The following is a 24,661-nucleotide window of genomic DNA, read 5'->3' as shown; positions in this document are numbered from 1 at the left end:
GCATCACCGGGGGCAAACTACCTGCCCTCCAGGACACCTACACCACCCGATGCTACAGGAAGGCCATAAAGATCATCAAGGACATCAACCACCCGAGCCACTGCCTGTTCACCCCGCTGTCATCCAGAAGGCGAGGTCAGTACAGGTGCATCAAAGCTGGGACCGAGAGACTGAAAAACAGCTTCTATCTCAAGGCCATCAGACTGTTAAACAGCCACCACTAACATTGAGTGGCTACTGCCAACACACTGTCAATGACACTGACTCTACTCCAGCCACTTTAATCATGGGAATTGATGGGAAATGATGTAAATATATCACTAGCCACTTTAAACAATGCTACCTTATATAATGTTACTTACCCTACATTGTTCATCTCATATGCATACGTTGATACTGTACTCTATATCATCGACTGCATCCTTATGTAATACATGTATCACTAGCCACTTTAACTATGCCACTTGGTTTACATACTTATCTCATATGTATATACTGTACTCGATATCATCTACTGTATCTTGCCTATGCTGCTCTGTACCATCACTCATTCATATATCCTTATGTACATATTCTTTATCCCCTTACACTGTGTATAAGACAGTAGTTTTTTTGGAATTGTTAGTTAGATTACTTGCTCGTTATTACTGCATTGTCGGAACTAGAAGCACAAGCATTTCGCTACACTCGCATTAACATCTGCTAACCATGTGTATGTGACAAATAAAATTTGATTTGATTTGATTTCTCTCTGCTACTGCATTGCACGCGGTACCAATGCACCAAGTCTGGAACCAATAGGACCCTAAACAACTACCCCCAAGCCATAAGAATGCTAAATAGTTAAACAAATAGCTTCCGAGACTATCTGCATTGATCTTTTTTTAAATAACTATTTTGCCTAATTAAATATAGTGATGCTACTGTTAATTATCTATCTTGTTGCCTAGTTACTTTACCCCTATCTACACTCAGTGACCAGTTTATTAGTTACCCGGTTGGAACCCCTTTGTTTCAAAGAACAACCCAAATTATTCAGGGCATGTAAAACATTGCACAATTGGTATCAAAGGACCTAACCGTTGACACCAGGCAGGAGGGGCCAAATCCTCAATGCCTGTCTGCCTGCTTTATATAGCAAGCTACAGTCATGTGACTCACTGTCTGTAGGAGAGAACCATTTTCATGAACAGGGTGGTGTACCTAATAAACGGACCTCTGAGTGTATATGTACGAATCTACCTCAATTACCTCGTACCCCTGAACATTGACTCAGCGTCACGATCGTCGTCAAGGAAATGACTGGACCAAGGTGCAGCGTCGTAAGCGTACGTTCTTTTATTTTAAATGTCACCAACAAAAACAAACAACAAAACGAACGTGAAACTCTGTAAGGCTATACATGCTACTAACAAAGACAACAACGCACAAATGAGAAAAGGAAAAAAGGCTGCCTAAGTATGATTCCCAATCAGAGACAACGATAGACAGCTGTCCCTGATTGAGAATCATACCCGGCCAAAAACAAAGAACCAGAAAGCATAGACTTTCCCACCTGAGTCACACCCTGACCAAACAAACAGAGAATAAAATGATCTCTACGGTCAGGGCGTGACAGTACACCCCCCCCCAAAGGTGCGGACTCTGGCCACAAACCTGACACTATAGGGGAGGGTCCGGGTGGGCATCTATCTTGGTGGCGGCTCCGGTGCGGGACACAGACCCCGCTCCACCTCTGGCTCCCCCCACTTTGGTGGCGCCTCTGGTGCGGGGACCCTCGCTGCAGGCCCCCCGGACTGGGGACCCTCGCTGCAGGCCCCCCGGACTGGGGACCCTCGCTGCAGGCCCCCCGGACTGGGGACCCTCGCTGCAGGCCCCCCGGACTGGGGACCCTCGCTGCAGGCCCCCCGGACTGGGGACCCTCGCTGCAGGCCCCCCGGACTGGGGACCCTCGCTGCAGGCCCCCCGACTGGGGACCCTCGCTGCAGGCCCCCCGACTGGGGACCCTCGCTGCAGGCCCCCCGACTGGGGACCCTCGCTGCAGGCCCCCGACTGGGGACCGTCGCTGCAGGCCCCCGACTGGGGACCGTCGCTGCAGGCCCCGGACCGGGGACCGTCGCTGCAGGCTCCGTGCCATGGATCGTCCTACAGGCTCCGTGCCATGGATCGTCACTGGAGGCTCCGGGCCATGGATCATCACTGGAGGCTTCGGGCCATGGATTATCACTGGAGGCTTCGTGCCATGGATCATCACTACAGGCTTTGTGCCATGGATCATCACTGGAGGCTTCTTACGTGGAGCCAGAACGGGTCTCACCGGACTGAGGAGACGTACTGGAAGCCTGGTGCGTGGAGCTGCCACAGGGCTTACCAGGCTGGGGAGACATACTGGAGGCCTGGTATGTGGAACCGGATCAGGTCTCACCGTACTGGGGAGATGCACTGGAAGCCTGGTGCGTGGAGCAGGCACCAGATACACTGGGCCATGGAGGCGCACTGGAGGTCTCAAGCGTAGAGCTGGCACAACCCGTCCTGGCTGGATGGTTATCTTCGCCCGGCAAATGCGGGGCGCTAGCACAGGATGCACTGGGCTGTGCAGATGCACTGGAGACACAGTGTGCAGAGCCGGCGCAGGATATCCTGGGCCGAAGAGATTCAGCCATGAGCGCTGAGGTGGCACAATCCATCCTGGCTGGATGCCCACTCTAGACCGGCCAATGCGAGGAGCTGGAATATAGCGCACAGAGCTGTGAACGCGCACTGGAGACAATGTGCGCTTCACCGCATAACATGGTGCCTGACCAGTACCACGCTCCCTACCGTGAGCATGGAGAGTTAGCTCCGCCAACCTCCCCGTATGCCACCCCAATTTTTGGGGGGAAGTGGCCTCCCGATCTTCCTTGCCAGCCGTGACCCTGTGTAACACTGGGCCCCTTTACTAGCTGCTTCTGCCTTCCTCGCTGCTTCCACGGCAGGCGATCCTTTCCAGCCAGGATCTCCTCCCACGTCCAGGATCCCTTTCCTTCCAATGTCTTCCCATGTCCACTCTGTCTGCTCCTTCTGGCCACGCCGCTAGGTCCGTTTGTGGTGGGTTGTTCTGTCACGATCGTCGTCAAGGAAATGACCAGACCAAGGTGCAGCGTCGTAAGCGTACATTCTTTTATTTTAAATGTCGCCAACAAAAACAATAAACAACAAAACAAACGTGAAGCTCTGTAAGGCTATACATGCCACTAACAAAGACAACAACCCACAAATGAGAAAAGGAAAAAAGGCTGTCTAAGTATGATTCACAATCAGAGACAACGATAGACAGCTGTCCCTGATTGAGAATCATACACTGCCAAAAACAAAGAACCAGAAAGCATAGACTTTCTCACTTGAGTCACACCCTGACAAAACAAACATAGAGAATAAAAGGATCTCTACGATCAGGACTTGACAATCAGTACTGGTACCCTGTGTATATAACCAAGTTATCATTACTCATTATGTATTTATTCCTTGTGTTATAATTTGATTCTATTATTTTTCTCTACATTGTTGGGAAGGGCCCTTAAGTAAGTATTTCACTGTTGTTTTCGAAGCAAGTGACAAATAACAATTTATTTGATTTTGTTGATATTAACTCCAGTTGTTATTTTGTGGAATTCAAACAGAAGCATTCTATATGTATTAATCAATCAGTATTTTTGTTGACCTATTAAAAAAATTATACAATTTTTCAAAAACAAGAAAACAAAACAAGTAAAATAGCCTCACAGAAGTCTGGTGCAATTTTTATTGGTTCAGAGAAAAAAAATGTCCTGTGTGAAAATCTTTTGGGCACTTGTTCCATATCCAATCTTAAAAGAGAACTTCCTCTCCCTCTCAAGTCTTTTGAGAATATTATGAAAAAGACAGACACATGACTAAATAAAAATGGCATGTTTTTTTCCTCCAAAAATGTCAAGTAAAAAAAATTAAAGAATAACTTTCATAGTTTTACAAAATAATAAACATGGAGCACTCTTCTCTGTACAGAGACATAACATTGACTATCTATTTTTTTTAAATATGACTTCAGTGCATTTTCTTTGCAAAGCGCTCACTGTTCCTTCAATATACCACCTCATATACCATATTTTAGAATACCCTGACATCAACGCAATGGCCTTAAAGGGATAGTTTGGTGTTTTGGCAATTAATTATTATGTCTCTGCATCCAGTATGAAGGAAGGTAGAGGTGCTGTAGTTTTGTGAGCCAATGCTAACTAGCTTAGTGCAAAGACTGGAAGTCTTCGGGTACAGCTAGTTAGCATTGGCTCACGAAACTACCTCTAACCCCAAACTATCCCTTTAAGGATACAAACAATCAATCATCACGCAACACAGGAACCCCCTTCTTGGAAACACAGAGTGTAAATCAAAACTTCACAGCCTTTTTTCTTTGTTGTCATCTCAAGACACAAACACAGAAAGAAAAGGCACAAGTAACTACAGTTTGGGTAATAGTGGACAAAGAGACAAAACAAATAAATGTGAATTTATTGTTCATTAACGATTTTGGTCATTTACAAATGTATTCATATTTATTTGACATATATATTTAAATATATATTAAGATAGCAGTATCAATAGAGATACAGGTAAGATCAAGAGATTTAAAGAAATCGTCAAAAATAAAAAAGTGCATTTTATAACAAACCTGAATATTGCAGAAGAACTAACATTTAATTTAACAATTGAATTTAAAACTGTGTAAAAACAAAAGCAATACAAAACCCAAAAACAAGAGTTGCAACAAAAAGCGTAAAGGATTCATGACGTATCAAAGTGCTCTGGCCTTGATTGGTTGAGTCTCCACCTTAGCTTCTTCCTCTACCAATTCTGAACCAGTCGTTCTGGACCGCAACCCTTGGTGGCTCCTGCCTCTCAGACAGCTATCCAATCCTGTGTGTGGGAGGGGGGACTGGCTGACTAGGGGGATGGTCCTGCCTGGCTGTGTGAGGGCCATCGTTTTCTGGTCTCTCCCTCAGACCTGTATGAGTGGGAGGAGCTGTGTAAGCTGTCCTTTTGCATTGTGTTTATCATCCCTGGGTCCATCCTACCCTGGTGCGAGGTGGAGGGTTTGGAACATATGGGTGGGGTTATACTGGGAATGCAGTTATGAGTTATGGGGGTCCTGCACCTGGGGGTTTCCCTCCTGGTCTGGCCCAGTAAAAGCCCCTCCATTGGGGGAGAGGAAGGTCGAGGTGGGGGTAGTGGGGTGGGAACGGGGACGAGCCTGCACCATCTGAATGCCCCCAATGGGGATCATCAGGTAGGGCACCCTGGCCTGCTGGGAGTGCAGAGGCAGGTGGCTGAAGATGCGGTCCATGGACTGGGACTGGGCTTTAGGGCTGTCAGTGGGGGACAGACGGAAAGCTGGGGGGAATGACAGGCAGGGCTCTGGACCAATCTGCCCTTTACTTGGTGTTCCTATCCTCTCCTGTATGGGGAGCAATTACCTCATCATCACTTCACACAGTAGAACAAAACACTGGACATGCTTTCACATTGCCTTTGGCTAAACTGGGCTTCCAATGCAGATTTTAAAACACAGTGGAGGGGAGCAAGCAAGACGCAACCACAGGCATTAAACACCATCAGCCGCGAGCCTGATGATAGGAAAAAAACTCTCAAAAGTACATTTACAAAGTGTTACATAGTTATGTATTTAGGTCTCTGCTATTCTCATATAGTGAGTGTTAGCTTAGTACCAAAAGGGAAATTACTCTGCAATAAGATGTGTTTACTACTGACCATTACTGACAATGTAGTTATGTGGAGGGATGGCTAATTACATCTAATTTTGTAACTGACAAAACTACAGGATCACCAAGTGAATTATATACATAACTTACCATTGAACCCACCTGTCTGCGATCGCTGGCCATCATACTGGGGATGTCCCATGGCAAACGACTGGGAGACCTGCGAGGTCTATGTTGCACCCCCAGGGACGAGGGAGAGGCCCGGGCCCACAACACCCGATACTGGCTAGGGGACAGAGGCCGCAGGGGGTACAGGGGGGATAGAGCTCTGATGGGGGATGGTTCTCTCTTGGAAGAGCGCGAGAGGTGTCGGTTGGGGGAGGCCAGCTCCAGTCTGGGGGAAAGGCTTCGGATGGGAGAGCAGCTCTCACTGCTAGGGGAGAAGGCCCTGGGGGAGGCGTCCCAGAACAGTGCCCTCCGGCTTTCTGGAGAGGAAGCATGCCCGCTGGGCCACAGTCTATGGGTGGGAGAGGGCTCCTGGCTGAGGCAGGGATCTGGCTGGGGTTCTGGGGCTGAGGGGTCAGGCGTGCCCTGCTGGGACCGTCTTCCGCTGCTGGAGTGCCCCCATGTGGACAAACGGCGGTCGGGTGAGGAGGACGGCTCGTTGTGAGATGAGTACTCCTCTTCATCATCCTCGTCATCGTCCTCCTCTGAATCATCCACGTCAGAGAACTGGTGCTCATCCTGGTCCTCGGAGCCAGATAAATGCTCTTCAATATCTCCTGATGAGAAAAGGGGAAAACTTACACTAAGCCTAATTCTCCAAACTCCAGTCCTCCAGAATGCACCTAAATTAACACAGTTGTGTTCAGTAGTCACGAAATGGAAGAAAGCAGTCAGAAACAGAGTGAAACGGGGAGGTACTATCTGAACTTGTCCAATACAGAACACTTGGTCTAAACTAGTTCCAGATTGAAAGGCAAGACTGAAAACCAGCAGACAATGCAGCTCTCCAGAAACTGAGTTCACCTAAGTCATTATGGACTTACAGTGAGCTCCAAAAGTATTGGAACACTGACACATTTGTTGTTGTTTTGGCTCTGTACTCCAGCACTTTGGATTGGACTATGAGCTTCAATAAAAATACAATATGTTTATAAACACTTCTACATAAATGTGGATGATACCATGATTACAGATAGTCCTGAATGTATCGTGAATAATGAAGAGAAAGAGAAAGTTACAGAAAGTTAGACACACAAATATGCTAACCTCCCCTGCTATTGTGAGAGGTTAGCATGTTTTTGGGGTATAATATTTGTGCGTCTAACTTTCTCACGGATCATTATTCACGATTCATTCAGGACTATCCCTAATCATGGTAGCATCCACATTCATGTAGAAGTGTTTAGAAACTGCTATTCTTATTTACAATAAAAGTGACTCCAAAATGACACAAAACATTATTTACCATTCCTTACTACTGGGCAAAAGAAATTCTGACCACAACTAAAACAAACAGAAAATGCATCCAACAAGTTTGTAGTCACAAGTTTGTAGTCACACGAGTCACAAGCCTGATGTAATCATTGCATGCTAGGTACATGGGTCCAAATACTAAACTTTTGACTACTTTAAAATACATAAGAGTAAATTTGTCCCAAAACCTTTGGTCCCTGAAAATGGGGGGGGACGGACGGGGGACGGACTATGTACAAAAAGGGCTGTAATTTTTAAACGGTTCACCCTATTTGGATAAAATGACCCTCAAATTAAAGTTGACAGTCTGCACTTTAACCTCATAGTCATTGTATCATTTCAAACCCAAAGTGATGGAGTACAGAGCCAAAGCATAAAAAATTGGGCACTACACCCAAATACCTTTGTATATAAACACACACTCATACACACAAACTCATGAAATGGGCACAAGGACCAGGACAGGGTGACTTCCTACCCAACATAACATTCTATCAACCTGATGCTATAAATAGCGAGCAGATTGGCAAGGTTTGATTTAATGGAATCGTGCTGCTGTTCCCATTCATGAAGTCTAACAGCTGGCATTTGAATGGAAGGGTTGTTTGAATGGGCTGTCCTTGGCTCAGTGTTGAGTGCAGTCTGCTACCGGGAGGGATGGAGAGAGGGATGGGTGGCATTGAGCCTGTACAGAGAGGGGGTGGATGTGAGTGTCTGGAATGCTGTTCTTTATAGGCCAGGACTGCCGCCTTGAAAACAACACTGTATATCTCTCCCATCCTGCACCAGAAACAGACTCTATGGAATGTATTTGGCCATGTATTCTTCATGTATTAATTTAATATTTGTAATTTCTCTTCAGCACAAGAGTAAGGAGAATAGCAACATATAGCCTTACATATAGCTTACATATAGATACAAGGCTAGCTATCGTGTCAGGTTTGAGGAAAGATGTTTGATGAGTGAAGTTTCCTCGCTATGGTATTGTACCTGCTTCCTCGGTCTCCGGCTCGTCCAGTGAAGACCCAGACGTTCCCATTGACTGGCACTTCTTCCCATGAGCCTTGGACTTCATGTGCTTGGTAAGGTTCCCTATGAAGACAAGGAAAACAAGAACAGCAAAGCCACATTAGACTGAACCAGAGCAGGGTAGATGAGGAATAATTGATGGTGGGGAGAGAGACCGGAGTACAACCAAATAGTCGAGCATAACAAGGTTTGCAAAATTCTGGGAACTTTCAATAAATCCTCTGTTTTTTCCAAAATCTTGGTTGGAAGATTCCCAGAATCAGGAGGGAATAAGCAGGAAATCCAGAAACTTCCAACCAGGATTTCTGTAAAACCAGGGAATTTATTGAAAGTTACCTGCATTTTGCAACACTAAGTCCGAGTTGTTTTTAGATGGAACATCACAGCCCGCCGATGGGGAAAACCACCTGTTGTTACCTAGGTTACCCCCATTGGCTCACAGCAAAAAACGTAACCTTTTTCAAACTGAATTTTCTTGTCGGCTTGTTTTAGTCAATTACAAAACTACATTTAAGAAAAGTACAACATGTCTAAAGATTACTTTTCAACATTGCCTACTCCCAAGCATTCTCATTACTAAAAGTAATATTGTAGGACATCCCTCATGCCCCTTTTCATTGTAAATAAGAATTTGTTCTTAACTGACTGTTATTTGCCTAGTTAAATAAAGGTTAAATAAATCAAACATTTGGGGAAAAAATGACGGTGCTAGCAGCCAAGTGAGTAAGTGCTAGCTACCTACTGACCGGAACATTATAAGCTAGCAAAAACCAACATAAACAAACAGACAATACAGTTACAAGTAGTGAGTGGAGTTACAAACAGACTATACTAAGCAAGTTTAATGTCTTAAACGTGATGAAATGTTTTTCACACACACATAGCTACAGTGCATTCGGAAAGTATTCAGACCCCTTTACTTTTTACACATTTTATTTACATTACAGCCTTATGACTTGGAAAAGCACACACCTGTCTATATACGGTCTCACAGTTGACAGTGCACGTCAGAGCAAAAACCAAGCCATGAGGTCAAAGGAATTGTCCGTAGAGCTCCGAGACAGGATTGTGTTGAGGCACAGATCTGGGGAAGGGTACCAAAACATTTCTGCAGCATTGAAGGTCCCCAAGAACACACTGGCCTCCATCATTCTTAAATGGAAGTTTGGAACCACCAAGATTCTTTCTATAGCTGGCCGCCCAGGGAGGTGACCAAGAACCCGATGTTCACTCGGACACAGATCCTCTGTGGAGATGGGAGACTCTTCCAGAAGGACGACCATGAAGCACTTCACCAATCAGGCCTTTATGATAGAGTGGCCAGACGGAAGACACTCTTCAGTAAAAGGCACATGACGGCCCGCTTGGAGTTTGAGAAACCATGAGAAACAAGATTATCTGGTCTGATGAAACAAAGATTGAACTCTTTGACCTGAATGCCAAGTGTCACGTCTGGAGGAAACCTGGCACCATCCCTACAGTAAAGCATGGTGGTGGCAGTATCATGCTATGGGGATGTTTTTCAGCGGCAGGGACTGGGAGACTAGTCAGGATCGAGGAAAAGATGAAAGGAGCAAAGTACAAAGAGATCCTTGATAAAAAAAACTGCTCCAGAGCATTCAGGACCTTAGACTGGGGCAAAGGTTCACCTTCAAACAGGACAACAAACCTTATCACATAGCCAAGATCAATGCAGAAGTTGCTTTGGGACAAGTCTTTGAATGTCCTTGAGTGGCCCAGCCAAAGCCCGGACATGAACCCAATCGAACATCTCTGGAGAGACCTGAAAATAGATGTGCAGCGACGCTCCCCATCTAACCTGACAGAGCTTGAGAGGATCTGAAGAGAAGAATGGGAGAAACTCCCCAAATACAGGTGTGCCAAGCTTGTAGCGTCATACCCAAGAAGACTCAAGGCTATAACCGTTGCCAAAGGTGCTTCAAAAAAGTACTGAGTAAAGGGTCTGAATACTTATGTAAATGTGACAACAGTTTCAACTTTTATTTTATAAATTGTTTTTGCTTTATCATTATGGGGTATTGTGTGTAGAATGATGAGGAGAATTTCTGAATACTGAATACTTTCTGAATGCACTGTACATGTAGCCTACTTGGGAACCAGACCCCATATTTTCCACGCCAAATTGCCTGAAGCCACAGGGCTCTTCTCGCAGGCTCCATTTCCTTATGTTGGAGCATTGCGAATTTACCTGGTTATATGTATATTGAACAACACAGCAGTTTTCCGGCATGTTTTGTTATTTCTGTATAATAATAAAATTGACAGTTGGCTCTTTTACAATGGGGGTCAATGGGGAGAAATGTTTGTTTTCCCCAATTTGTGGGCGTGTTCAAGAGGAATTCCTTCTTATGATGTGAATATCAACTTGGAGTATAGCTAAACTGCTCAACCATATACAAAGACAGAGTGACACTGATGCTGTATGACTTGGGTCCTATTTAGAAAGGTCACACCTCCTCCTCCTCCTCTTCCTCACCTTTGGTTTTAAAGGCAAAGTTGCAGTGTTTGCAGACATAGGGCCGGACGTCTGTGTGTGTTCGAATGTGCTTCCTTAGCATGCTGGGCTTCTTACAGCGGATCCCGCACTCTCCGCACACATACTTTCCTCGGCCACGACCCCGCACATACACATACTCCTCATTAGACTTGTATCTGATGGGAAAGAGGGGGAGAGGGACAGAGAGGGGAAGTGGGGGGAGAGGGAATGAGAAAAGAAAAACAAAATACATAGAGTTAAAAGTAGGTAAAGATTGCTCCCTGGGCCTACTCTACACAAGGCACTCTTTACATCAGAGCGGGGTAGCCCCACCAAACCCCTGCTTCCTCTAAGTCCCCTTGTAGTTCTCTCTCTCCAACCTGTCTATGCCCGTGGCAGGCAGGCAGGTCGGCAGAGAACCCAACCTTTATCCTAAGTTTGGGTGGCTCGGCCAACAACATCAGCAGCTACAGAGAGGGAAGCCTGACTTTAGCCAAATAGACAATACATACAAAATCCACCTCTACATTTAGCTCTACTCCTCTATAAAAGACTAGTTTATATTTTGTTTTTAATACTTGTGGAAATACTATGCACTACCCAACCTGATGTACACTTATCTTTAAATACAGAATTTGTTATACAGTATACTTTATCAACATGAATAAAGAACAGTATTCGCATTGAGCTCCAATGAGGCAACAACAGTACTTTGAACTTAGGTATGATTTTTCAACGCTGATACCGATTATTGGAGGACCAAAAAAAGCCGATACCGATTAATCGGCTGATTTTTATATATATATTTGTAATGATGACAATTACAACAATACTGAATTAACACTTTTATTTGAACTTAATATAATACATTAAAAAATCAATTTAGTCTCAAATAAATAATGAAACATGTTCAATTGGGTTTAAATAATGCAAAAACACTGTGTTGAAGAAAATAGTAAAAGTGCAATATGTGCCATGTAAAAAAGTTTACGTTTAAGTTCCTTGCTCAGAACATAGGAAAGCTGGTGGTTCCTTTTAACATGAGTCTTCAATGTTCCCAGTTAAGAAGTTTTAGGTTAGACAATACATACTATTGGATGTTCTTATAGGCACTATAGTATTGCCAGCCTAATCTCGGGAGTTAGGCTTGAAGTCATAAACAGCGCAATGCTTGAAGCACAGCGAAGAGCTGCTGGCAAACGCAGGAAAGTGCTGTTTGAATGAATGCTTACGAGCCTGCTGCTGCCTACCACCGCTCAGTCAGACTGCTCTATCAAATATCAAATCATAGACTTGATTATAATATAATAAACACACAGAAATACGAGCCTTAAATGTGATTTTCTGGATTTTTTTTCTCATTTTGTCTGTCATAGTTGAAGTGTACCTATGATGAAAATTACAGGCCTCTCTCATCTTTTTAAGTGGGAGAACTTGCACAATTGGTGGCAGACTAAATACTTTTTTGTCCCACTGTATAACATTCTATTAGTTGCAAGAATATTGTAGAGTAATTTAAATTGAAGAGGAATCCGGCGTTGTTTTGCGTATCAATTCATAAACCATGTGCCATGGAATCTCTTCCCAACTATTTTGCAATTTATATGGCACAGCTGTCAGTTTTTGGTCCTTAAATGAAATTGGTATATGTTTTTATTTATCACACTTTTCTTTAACCATTTATGTTCTTTAATACAGGGCCGATATACAAGTTCCTTACTTTTTTCCCCTTCTACTTGCCTCTTCCATTTTTGTGGTAATGCTGCAATTAATTGGTTGTAATTTTGGGTAGAGCAGACATTTCCATACGTCTGTGTTAGCTGCATGTGTGACATAACTCCACCAGTCCTATTTATGATATCATTCACTCAAATATACCTTTTTAAACATTTATTCGATAAATACAGTTTTTTTAATCAATTAGTATATTTGAATTTAACCACAATATTTGTTGTACTATTTGTTCCGTCCTTTTAGGTGGATTAAACTGAAATTGCAACCAACTTTCTAAGGCTTGTTAAAACAATAAAGATATTTTGGAGTTTTTTTTTTTTTTCAAACAACCGAAAGTGAGCAGGTGCAATCTGAATAAAGGGGAAAAGGCCCTTCCTGAATATAGGATGAGACATTCGTACCAATTGACTAGAGAACCAGTTTGGATTTAACTATAACTTTTGTATGACTGATGCCTTTAGTGAGAGGTCTAATGCTTTAATATTTAATAATTTCTGCCCACCGAATTCATATTCGTTATGTAAATAGGCACTTTTCATTTTATCTGGCTTGCCATTCATATAATTTAAAAAGCAGGGTCACTAGGTGTAGGCAAAACCATAAGCAAATAGGTAAACTGTGATATAACTAAAGAGTTAATCAGGGTGATTTTTCCACAAATAGACATGTATTTTCCTTTCCATGGTAGCAAGATCTTATCTATTTTTGCTAACTTTCTATAAAAATGTATTGGAGTGAGATCATTTCTTTCATTTTGGATTTGTATACCGAGTATGTCCACATCTCCGCCAGACCATTTAATTGGTAAACTACATGGTAATGTAAAATGTGCATTTTTTTAGTGATCCAATATGGTACATTTATCATAATTTGGTTTTAATCCAGAGAGGATAGCAAAAGTATCTAGAGCCTCTAAGAGGCAGTGGAGAGACTAATTGTGGTTTGAAAAGAAAACATGAATCATCAGCGTACAATGACACCTTAGTTTTTAAGCCACGGATTTCTAATCCCTTAATATTATTGTTTGATCTAATCTTAGCAGCTAACATTTCGATGGCAATAATAAATAGATATGCCGATAGTGGACAACCTTGTTTTACTCCTCTAGATAGTTTTAAACTTTCTGAGATGTAGCCATTATTTACTATTTTACACCTAGGGTTACTATACAGAACCGTAACCCATTTTATAAGAGATTCCCCAAAATTGAAATGTTCAAGGCATTTATATATAAACTCCAGTTGTACTTTATCAAAAGCCTTTTCAAAACCAGCAATGAAAACCAGGCCTGGTGTCCCCTCTCCTCCCTATTTGTTTGTGTTGCAAAATATTGCCGTGAAGACTGATTTGCGACAACAAAATAAACGATAGAGCATAATATGAAACTAGACGTTTTTCGATCGTCAAACGATATATACAGTGCCTTGCGAAAGTATTCAGCCCCCTTGAACTTTGTGACCTTTTGCCACATTTCAGGCTTCAAACATAAAGATATAAAACTGTATTTTTTTGTGAAGAATCAACAACAAGTGGGACACAATCATGAAGTGGAACGACATTTATTGGATATTTCAAACTTTTTTAACAAATCAAAAACTGAAAAATTGGGCGTGCAAAATTATTCAGCCCCCTTAAGTTAATACTTTGTAGCGCCACCTTTTGCTGCGATTACAGCTGTAAGTCGCTTGGGGTATGTCTCTATCAGTTTTGCACATCGAGAAACTGAAATTTTTTCCCATTCCTCCTTGCAAAACAGCTCGAGCTCAGTGAGGTTGGATGGAGAGCATTTGTGAACAGCAGTTTTCAGTTCTTTCCACAGATTCTCGATTGGATTCAGGTCTGGACTTTGACTTGGCCATTCTAACACCTGGATATGTTTATTTTTGAACCATTCCATTGTAGATTTTGCTTTATGTTTTGGATCATTGTCTTGTTGGAAGACAAATCTCCGTCCCAGTCTCAGGTCTTTTGCAGACTCCATCAGGTTTTCTTCCAGAATGGTTCTGTATTTGGCTCCATCCATCTTCCCATCAATTTTAACCATCTTCCCTGTCCATGCTGAAGAAAAGCAGGCCCAAACCATGATGCTGCCACCACCATGTTTGACAGTGGGGATGGTGTGTTCAGGGTGATGAGCTGTGTTGCTTTTACGCCAAACATAACGTTTTGCATTGTTGCCAAAAAGTTCAATTTTGGTTTCATCTGACCAGAGCACCTTCTTCCACATGTTTGGTGTGTCTCCCAGGTGGCTTGTGGCAAACTTTAAACAACACTTTTTATGGATATCTTTAAGAAATGGCTTTCTTCTTGCCACTCTTCCATAAAGGCCAGATTTGTGCAATATACGACTGATTGTTGTCCTATGGACAGAGTCTCCCACCTCAGCTGTAGATCTCTGCAGTTCATCCAGAGTGATCATGGGCCTCTTGGCTGCATCTCTGATCAGTCTTCTCCTTGTATGAGCTGAAAGTTTAGAGGGACGGCCAGGTCTTGGTAGATTTGCAGTCTGATACTCCTTCCATTTCAATATTATTGCTTGCACAGTGCTCCTTGGGATGTTTAAAGCTTGGGAAATCTTTTTGTATCCAAATCCGGCTTTAAACTTCTTCACAACAGTATCTCGGACCTGCCTGGTGTGTTCCTTGTTCTTCATGATGCTCTCTGCGCTTTTAACGGACCTCTGAGACTATCACAGTGCAGGTGCATTTATACGGAGACTTGATTACACACAGGTGGATTGTATTTATCATCATTAGTCATTTAGGTCAACATTGGATCATTCAGAGATCCCCACTGAACTTCTGGAGAGAGTTTGCTGCACTGAAAGTAAAGGGGCTGAATAATTTTGCACGCCCAATTTTTCAGTTTTTGATTTGTTAAAAAAGTTTGAAATATCCAATAAATGTCGTTCCACTTCATGATTGTGTCCCACTTGTTGTTGATTCTTCCCAAAAAATACAGTTTTATATCTTTATGTTTGAAGCCTGAAATGTGGCAAAAGGTCGCAAAGTTCAAGGGGGCCGAATACTTTCGCAAGGCACTGTATATCGTCATATCGCCCAGCCCTAATCCAGACCTTATGAAAGTGCCCAGTATACCCTTAATCCTGTAATAAATCAAATCTGGTGATACATAACTTGATATTTCTGCCATCCATTGTGACATTTCAATTAATGGCAATGCATTTCTTAGCCGCTATAAATGATTGGTTACAGTTTCTTTTGTTAAGTATCTAGTATCAACATTTCCAAGCAAACAAAAACAGGGAGAATCTGTAGAGATGCTGAGATAAAACAGCCTTCATAAGACCATAATGAGTTTCTAGAGTTGCATAACATATGAGTTTCCGATAGCAGCTGCCAATGTTCAGTTATTGGTTGGGAGACGACTCCTTGCCCGTCGACTCCCATTTCTGGGTGTCAAGCTTAGAATAGACTCCTCGACTCCTAAGATTCAGTATTTTTGCAATGGAGGAAATATTTTTTTTGTAGTGTACTAAGAGAACATAAACTCTCGCATCTTTCACAGCAAAGAAAGAGCGAGCTACTGAGGGAGAGAGAAAGGCATAAGTAGGCATGTCGGCTACCAGGCAGACAGTCAGAAGCGTGCAGGTGATCAAAATCTGTCGGCTATAGGCATGCTGTATTTCACAATTCCTTGGCTTGCAATGTCTTGTGCAAGTTCACCAAAGTAGAGGCTATCAATAAGTAAGCTGAGCTATTCTACACACAACAACTGAAGACCAAACACACACTAGCATTTTCATAGTGAAGAGAAAGAAGAGCAAGCGAGGGAGAGAAGTTCGAGGCAGGCAGACAGCCAGTCAGAACCGTGCGCCTAGGCTATATCTTGGCAATCTGTATCTAGCAATGCCTCATATATTCACCAAAAGTATATTCAAGTATATATTAGGCTATCAAAGAGTACGGCTAAGATATTCCTCATAGTGGAAGTGAATTGAAGTTGAACATCGCCAAATGCATAAATTAAATTAGGCCTAAATGTGCAATAAAATGTATTATTATTTAATGAAACCCTGGCTGGCTGTTGATGTCCTAGATCAGGGCTCTCCAACCCTGTTCCTGGAGAACTATCTTCCTGTAGGTTTTCGCTCCAACCCCAGTTGTAACTAACCTGATTCAGTTTATCAACTAGCTAACTATTGAATCAGATGCGCAAGATTAGTGTTGGAGTGAAAATCTACAGGATGGTAGCTCTCCACGAACAGGGCTGAAGAGTCCAGTCCTAGGAATTAGATCGCAAAACAGGATCCCCACTAAACTTTTTGGAAATGGCAAGTTGACTTTCTCATCCATAAACACGGTCAAGTGCAAATATGATTCAGCAGGTCAAATCAGCAGGATTGCTATTAGGAAGGAAGTCTACCATAGATGGATTGCTAAAATAATGATTACGATCACAATTCATACATTTAAATATTATGGGAAGACCTATACATTTGGAAGCCAACCACATTTGGAAGCCAAGTACGAGTTATCAGTATAGCCTATTATCGCCTGGACATGACTTTGAAATATCTTCACGCCAACAACAAAAAAAACTCCAGGCTTCCGTCATAAGAGTCGAATTCAATTAGAAAAATTAAGAATTACAGGGGGCAGTTTTGAAAAACGAATCCTGTGTGAATTCCTCTGGAGTAAAGCACATGCTTGGATAATAACTACAAAACCAACGTATCTATTAATATCCGTTCGAATAGGGCAATAACATGGCAAAGAATACGCTCATGAGCAGAGTGCACCACATCATCCCATGGGATCAGTCAAGGCGGTGCACAACAGAAATATCACTGAAATATTCGAGTTCCTACACATCACCTTCTATATTCAAACAAAATAGCCCTTTTATAGGCAAATGGGCAGAATCATGCTCATGTCAGTCCTCTAGAATACAAATGTAGTCTTTCCAGTAGGACTCTGCAACAATGAGGTGTATGTGTGTGCGCATCTGTTTCAGCGTGTTTTGGGAGTCGAGCAAGGGTCGACTCCTATGACTCCAAATACGACTCCTACAACCCCAAAAATCCTGGAGTCTTGCACCAGTATGTTCAACTCTCCCGGGCTGGTCCAGCCAGCCCTCCAGAAGCTTTGCCTTCACACAGCCTGTCCGTCCGCTTTGTGGCGTCGGCGCGTTCTTAAATCCAGCCAAACAGCCTACCCACCTATTATGCGTGGGAATACTTGGGAACAGATTACCAAAATGAAAATCACTTGAAGCCGACTTCCTTGTGTTTTTACAGTCTTTCATGCCCTCCCAAAAATATAAAATAAAAAGGGTTTTATTTATTTTCCTCAGACAAATTGATTGGCCATATAAAACCGCCGCCAGTTGGGGAACCCTGATTTTATCTGTATGTATTAAACACATAACTTATTTTCATTATATTTAATGGATTCATTCCTTTTATATTCCAAAACTGTGTGATCATGCCTCAAAAAACATGCTAACCTCTCACCATTAACAATAACAGGGGAGGTTAGCATTTTCGGGGGGTATGATATTTACTCTATGCCTCAAACTTTCATTACTCATTATTCATGATTCATTCATGTAGATGTGTTCGGAACCAACTATATGGAATTCTAATTTTTCAGATTTGCTAATTATAACAAAGCAAGCTCTCTATATTTGAAAATGATATGGTGATTTGTGGAAAGCTCTACTCCTATATATTATTTTGGCTGGAATTATCATTCTTCACAAATGTTATAATAAATCAATGTATAAGTAACAATTTTATGAGAAATCATTATTAATATCCTAAAAGTGTCAATAATTAGATCACAAACAGCATTGTATAAGCTTAATCACTCACCCCCCACCCCTCCGCCTACACACACCTCTGTTGTCCATCTGTCATTCGTTGTAAAAACTTCTCTATCACACATCTTTCTATCAACACCTATCGGTTTGTATTTCTGTCTCCATCTCTTTCGCACACATGCATGTATGTCCTTGTCTGTCAGGAAACTAAATGTTTAATGTTTCCTTCTAAATTACCCTCTCTCTACCATTTCCCCTCCATCTTTCCCTTTCAATTCCATCTCTATCACACTATATTTTACTGTGTTCTTGGCAGATCACTATCTGTTGGCTAGACTGCAGCAGCTGCCACAGGAAAAGGCAGCTTTGTGAGCTGCGATCAGAAGCAACAGTGAGAGCATATTCTGCAGTGGGAAGACTCTCACACACCTCACAGCAATTAGTCGTGTTCAATACCCACACCCAATTATTGCCTTTACTCAAGAGACTTTAGGTGATTTCTTTCCTACATATGTATGTACAGTACTGCAGCTAAACTTCTGTTGCTCTCGTGTCATTGAGAGGAAGGTATACCAGCACCCATGAGAATCTCATAAAACACATCTGGTGGGATGCTTTCTGCTTGTCTGCTGCACCGCACAAATCCCAACCCCATTCAACACTCCACTGAAAATTTACATTTTCTACCAGCTGTGAATGGGAAAGGCTCTGCTGTCGGTATAAATGAAGTCCCTGGGGGCTAGCTCACCTGTTTCTCTGTTATTCTGGAAGACTGAAGTGTAAAACATTCTCCACTGCTTTGTTTCCCCTTATAATGTGTCATTTATATTTTGAGACTCAGCATTTGGTGGCAACTCTTGTGCTTTCTGGTACTGCTACCGTATCTGAATACAATGACTCACATCTACTGTATTGCTACATCTCTACTGCCTTTATCTGTCAGTAACGTTGAATATATGCATGATGAATTTTGCAGAAAAATCTATCTGCTCATAGAAAACTCCACTAGTATTAGTTGATCCGGGCTTACCCGCCCTCGAAGATTTGGACACGGAGAGGTTCGCTCTGTTTGGAGGTGGAGGGCCCTTGCACCTCTCTCTTCTCCTTCTTCTCCTCCTTCTCAGGCTGCTGTGGTGGCTCCTTCACTTCGACAGGGGTGCTGGGTGGGGTAGCATGTACCTACACTCAAAGACAGATACGGGCAAATTCACCAACGCACCCTGACATCTTGGTTGGCAATGATGATATACAGTACATTGGAACAACAATTAATGTCAAACATTTCATGTATTGGTTGTGTATAATCTAACAGCATAGTGTCTGGTAATTTCCAGCTGTGAAGTTGTGGGGTATGCATTATTCTATATAATTCATAACTAAAACTGAATCAGGGGTTTTGGTAGTTTTGGTCTAATTTGCCCATGCTGTGGTTTGCTACATATTGAATATTGCTGTTATATTTACCTCTGAAATGTGGGGCTTTCTACTGCTGGCAGGGACCACCTTGCCTGTCGCCGGGGTTAGAGCTGTGGCCATGGTGTAGGTCTCTGAGCTGTGTTTCTGCTTAGAGCGCAGCAGGGACAGGGCCAGCTTGGTGGACAGGCCTGGCAGGTTGGGGTTGTGCACGCTGATGCTCCAGGAGGTGTAAACGGAGGTCTGTGGCTCCCTCTGGGCAGAAGGGTTGGGCTTCGCGTAGTTCAAGTAGCACCAGCTGACTGAGGTGGTGGTGTGGAGGCTGGGATACAAGGGGGCTTTGACTCGCTCAGGGCTCTGGGGTACAAAGGACGCACTCACTCCCTGGCCCTCATTCCCCTTTTCTTTCTTAGGTCCAGCCTTCCCTTGCATCTCCCTCTCTTCCCTGTGCCCTTCTGTGTCCCGTACATTCTCTTCCTCCTCGACTTTCACAGTTACTACTCCTATCTGGGCCCTTTCCGGCTCTTTCTTTTTGTCTTCCCCGACTTCCAGTTTTCTCCCAGAACCCCTATTTTCCTCTTCCTCTCCCACCTTCTCTCCCTCCTCCTCTTCCTCCTTCACTCGTTTCTGCTGGTGCTGGGCCTCTGTGCTGAGCTCCAGACTGGCTGCAGGAGAGAGCATGCGTTTGCTCCCTCCAGCCCCCAGTGGCTCATAGCCCTCTCCGGACACAGAGCCCAGCTCCAGGGGTAGAGACAGGGGCAGGTAGCTCTTGAAGTCCGGGGTGGGGATCTTCAGGTAGGACCTCTGCAGCTTTTCCTGCTCCAGCTGGCCCATGATAACCATGGCCATGCAGCAGATGGGCTCCTGGGAGCGGGCTGACGCCAGGATCTGGGAGAGGGTGGTGTACAGGGCACTGGCGTAGGTGATCATGTTGGTCTGGAGGCGCACTGGCACCATCAGTGACACAACTGGCGTCAGCTGTGCCAGGCATGTTGCGATGACAAGCGGGGGATGGTGGCAGGGCAGAGAGACTAAAGACTGAGGAGCTGGGGCAGGGAGAACCACGGTGGAGGGCATGGGGAGCTGTGTGGGGACTTGGATGGTGAGCCCAGGAGAAACAGGGAGGTATACAGCCTGGCCAGCCCCAGTGGGGTACTGCAGGGAGAGCAGAGCTGAAATAGGATGGAGGGGCAGGCCTAGGCGTTCTGCCATGTGAAGCTGCCCTGGGTGAACTTGTATGGTTGGAGGGGAAGGGTGTGTGTGTAAGAGGGCTCTGTGGATGATGTGGGTGGAGAGGACATCTGAGATGGCAGTGGTGACCGGATGGAGCTGGGCTAACTGGCCAAGAGGGAATCGATCATGCCCAGTTGGTCGCATGGGGAATGGGGAATGGGGCTGGTGGAACAGCTGTACGGTCTTCCGTATGGCCTCCGGGCTGAGCATAGAGGTGCTGGCTTCAGCTGGGTGGAAGGAAGGGTGTCTGGTGTAGGACGGGTCCGGCTTGGTGCTCCCTGGTCGGCCTGAGTGGCTGGCCACGGCCCCTTCCTCGTGGTCTGGCTCACCGAGGGTGGTGTGCTTTACCAGTAGGCACTTCCTCCTCTCCCTCCAGGCTGAAGCAGACTGCTGCGGGGATAGGGAACCGTAGTCAAATGATTTGCTCCTGGTCTCCACGATCTCATCCGTGTGCTGGGGGCTGACCGGGGCCTGATCCGAGGCTGAGCGCCGCATCTCTCTTTGGGGTTGGTATTGTTGGTGGGGGCCAGAGGGCACTGTTAGCATGTGGGAGCCCTGGGTGCTGCTGGAGCCCCAGGGGAAAGGCTCAGCAGGTTTTCCCCCCATGTCTTCAAAGAAGGCAGAGCGGCTGGGTGAATGGGAAATGCTGCTCTCCTGGCTGGGGCTCTGGGTCCCCAGCGATACCGACTCAAAGCTGGACTCCCCGGAAGACTGGTCAGCAGCCTCGGCTAGACGGAGACGCTTCTTCTTTGGTGGCAGCTTCTCGGCGGGGAGCTGAGCCATACTCTGGCTGCGCTGAGGCCACTGGAACTCCTCTACCACTCTCTCTGGCTCCTTGGACGAGGATGCCGTCGCCATGGGCGACACTGACACCATGTCAGCATCAGGCTCCACCGTCACTAGGATCTCTGGCACTTGGATGTTGTGCTGGCGGACCAGGCGGGACATGGAGGGCGATGATTTTGGCTGCGGCGGTTTTTGCGGTGTTAACTGGATCTCTCTAAGCTCTATAGACTCCAGGCTCTCCATGGATATACTTTCCTGCTTCTCAAAGGAGCTGGTGTGCTGGATGACCGAGATGCCCTTCCTGTCTTGCTGCTGCTGCTCAGCCTGTGAGGGAGCACCTGAGAAGGCCTCAATCTGCTGCACCCGGTTTGGCACTGCAGTGGTGGTTGCGGGGCTGCAGGTCACAACAGCTGTAGGCCTGGGTCTGGGAGGATCCTCCTCCAGACTCTCCTCTTTCCTCCTCTTCCTCACTGCCATGGCCAGTGCCCGGAATTTATAGTGCATCATCTGGGGGCGGTCATCCCGGAACGCCCCATCCACCTCTCCTCTCTCCAGCTCCTTTATTGGCTTGCCTGTGCAGAGACCCCTGTGGGCCTCATAACTCTCCCTTTGTTTACAGCGGACTCCGCAGGTCTCGCACTCATACAGCCTTGGACCTTTGCGTTGCTGCTTCCTGGTTAGGCCAATTTCTGTAGCTGCGGAGGAGGAGGGGCCAGCCTCCTCCAGGCTTAGCTCAGCCCCGAGGGGCAACTCGATGGCGGGCTGGCGCCTCAGCAAACGGTACTGCCCGCCCACCCTCATCTTGGCCACCACGGCCTGCTGCTCATCAAAGGAGTGGCTCAGATGAGAGAACCCCCAGGGAGAGGTGGTGGAGTGGTTTCCCTGGCCTGCTGAGGTGGGCATGGAGTGGCTTCTCAGCAGAGGCAATGAGGAGGACTTCTGGACCCCCGATGGGCCCACGTCTTGGATATGGGGATGGAATGATTGGCCTGCCATACTGGGACCTGGGCTTTCTCCCTTAGGCTCAAACACATAGGGGTCTTTGGGGGAGAAGAACTTGGGTGACTCCAGACTACTCTTCCTGGAGAGCGAGGAGCGCCTGGGCTTGACGCTGTCGATCTCGCTGGTGTCCACAACCGCCTTGTTGATGGTGATGAGTTTGGTGATGTGCTCGATGACCTGCGTCTTGGGCATGCTGAAGGGCATGCTGCTCTTCTCCTCCATCCCTGATGAAGAAGAGTGGGCGCGCTGCTGATGGGGACCGCGCTGCTGCCCTCCAAGCCGCCCATACTTGCCCAGGATGATCTCGGCATAGGTTTTGGCATTGGGGGGGCTCACCTGGGAGTCAGCTCGGCTCATCTCAGAGCTCCTCGAAAGGGAGAAGTAGCCTGACTCTTGGCTGCCTTTACTGCTGGGGCCCAGTGAGGAGGAGGTGGAGGGAGGGTCGTCCGGGGAGGCCATGGGGCCACGCTTCCTCTCGCTCAGCCTCATGGCCAGTCTCTGCTTCACGGCCTGGGAGTCGTCAGACCTTTGGCCCTCCTCTTGCCCTGACAGCGCCAAACTGCTGCTGCTCTTCTGCTTGCTCAGCCACTCCTTCCTGTACTGACCCATCTCCTCCTCAGAGTCTGTGCTCTCCCCCTCCGTGGGCTCCTCGGAATCCTCTCCCAGGGCGTTCATCTCGGGTCCGCTCAGGCTCAGCTCGTCCCGGCTGGATGCCAGGCCTGCCTTGATGCGGTGGGCGTGGGACTTGCGGTGCTTGTACAGGTTACTCTTGGTCTTGAAGGAGAAGCCACAGGGGACGCAAGGATAAGGCCTCTCCCCTGTGTGAGAGCGGATGTGTTTCTGGAGAACGCTGGGTTTGGCACATGGACGGCCGCAGTAAGTGCACACGTACTTCCCCGGTTTCTGGAGCTTCCTCTCGCCTCTTTTAGATGGGCTGCCCTCTAGGACTTCCTGTTTGGGCTGGGACTGCACCCCCTGAGTGTTGTGGCCTTGGTTAGAGGAGGATTGTAGGGATAAGGTGGAGGGGGAGGAGAAGCTGCCTCCTGAAGGACCTGGGGTGTCTGTTGAGAGGTGACATGCTGCTTGGGTCTTGTGCTGATGCTGAAGCCTGAGAAGCAGGTCGCTACGTTTAGGCTTGCGGTGGTGGAGACATCCCAGGCCACCGTGGACGGGGCGGGGGTTGGATGGCAGTTGCTGTGGCTGAGTTGGACGGGACCCTGTGGGGGGCTCAGCGGCCCCAGGAGAAAGAGGCTGCTGTTGCCTTCCGGATCGCTCCCCATCAGCAGGGTGGCTGGGCTCCGCCTCCATAGAGTGGGGAGGAGGCCTTACAGACACACAGGGATTGCCTCAGGGAGCAGTGCGCCACACAGCCTCATGGGGCTAGCCACAGTGCCGCAGAGATGCCTGGGACGAGGGAACATCTAACGGAGTACCTTTTTTATGAGCAGGCCAAAAGTCATTCAAGAGGACCAAATAAGACATAATTAAAAAGTGCCCCAGAGCAGCATAGAGGATGTAGGTAAACATAGATTCGCTCTCATCACAGAGTAAGTCTGAGCCATTGTGATAGGTCTTCACTGTGGACTGGGAGCTAGATGAGGGTTTGGCTTGGCATACTGCTGGACCGTTCTGACACTGTGGCTCTGGTGAGTAGAAACCTCTGGGTCTTCTCTTGTTCCTCTTAGGCCGTCTCTGGTCAAACCTAGTACCTCACTGGATCTGCAGAAACACAGAAATAAGCAGAAATGAAATCACAGAGCTTAGGCAGACTTGACAAAATACACCACGGCATTAGTTTCATCATTATTAGTTGTGACTCGTAACACTATCGATGACTAGGTGGCCAGTCCCTAAAGACCCCAAAAACAGACTGTCATGGGGTTTAGGCCTAGTCAAAGCCCTGTGACCAAACACTGACTCTCACATTGATATTGCTGCCACAAATCATACCCTGACAAATAAGGCCACA

General features: G+C 45.8%; 1 protein-coding gene across 5 annotated transcripts in view; it reads right to left on the bottom strand.

The window, feature by feature from the left end:
* Positions 1-3,137: 3,137 nt before the first annotated feature.
* Positions 3,138-24,661, bottom strand: part of LOC112234346 (transcription factor HIVEP3) — a 93,021-nt gene continuing 71,497 nt past the window's right edge. For 4 of the 5 annotated variants that reach the window (XM_024402406.2, XM_042314267.1, XM_024402412.2 and 1 more), the window contains exons 2-7: positions 19,723-24,411; positions 19,289-19,437; positions 10,741-10,916; positions 8,205-8,306; positions 5,886-6,517; positions 3,138-5,470 (exon numbers count right to left, since the gene is read on the bottom strand). In XM_024402406.2, the coding sequence (XP_024258174.1) occupies positions 5,147-5,470; positions 5,886-6,517; positions 8,205-8,306; positions 10,741-10,916; positions 19,289-19,437; positions 19,723-24,000 (5,661 nt within the window). In that variant the 5' untranslated portion in view covers positions 24,001-24,411 and the 3' untranslated portion in view covers positions 3,138-5,146. The remainder of the gene's footprint in view (positions 5,471-5,885; positions 6,518-8,204; positions 8,307-10,740; positions 10,917-19,288; positions 19,438-19,722; positions 24,412-24,661) is intronic. The other variant, XM_024402427.2, reaches the window with a different exon arrangement.

This window comes from Oncorhynchus tshawytscha, linkage group LG03 (genome assembly GCF_018296145.1).
Source record: "Oncorhynchus tshawytscha isolate Ot180627B linkage group LG03, Otsh_v2.0, whole genome shotgun sequence".
Taxonomy (NCBI): Eukaryota; Metazoa; Chordata; class Actinopteri; order Salmoniformes; family Salmonidae; genus Oncorhynchus; species Oncorhynchus tshawytscha.
Note: the sequence above shows the minus strand (reverse complement) of the source record. Positions and strands in the feature narration are given on the sequence as shown.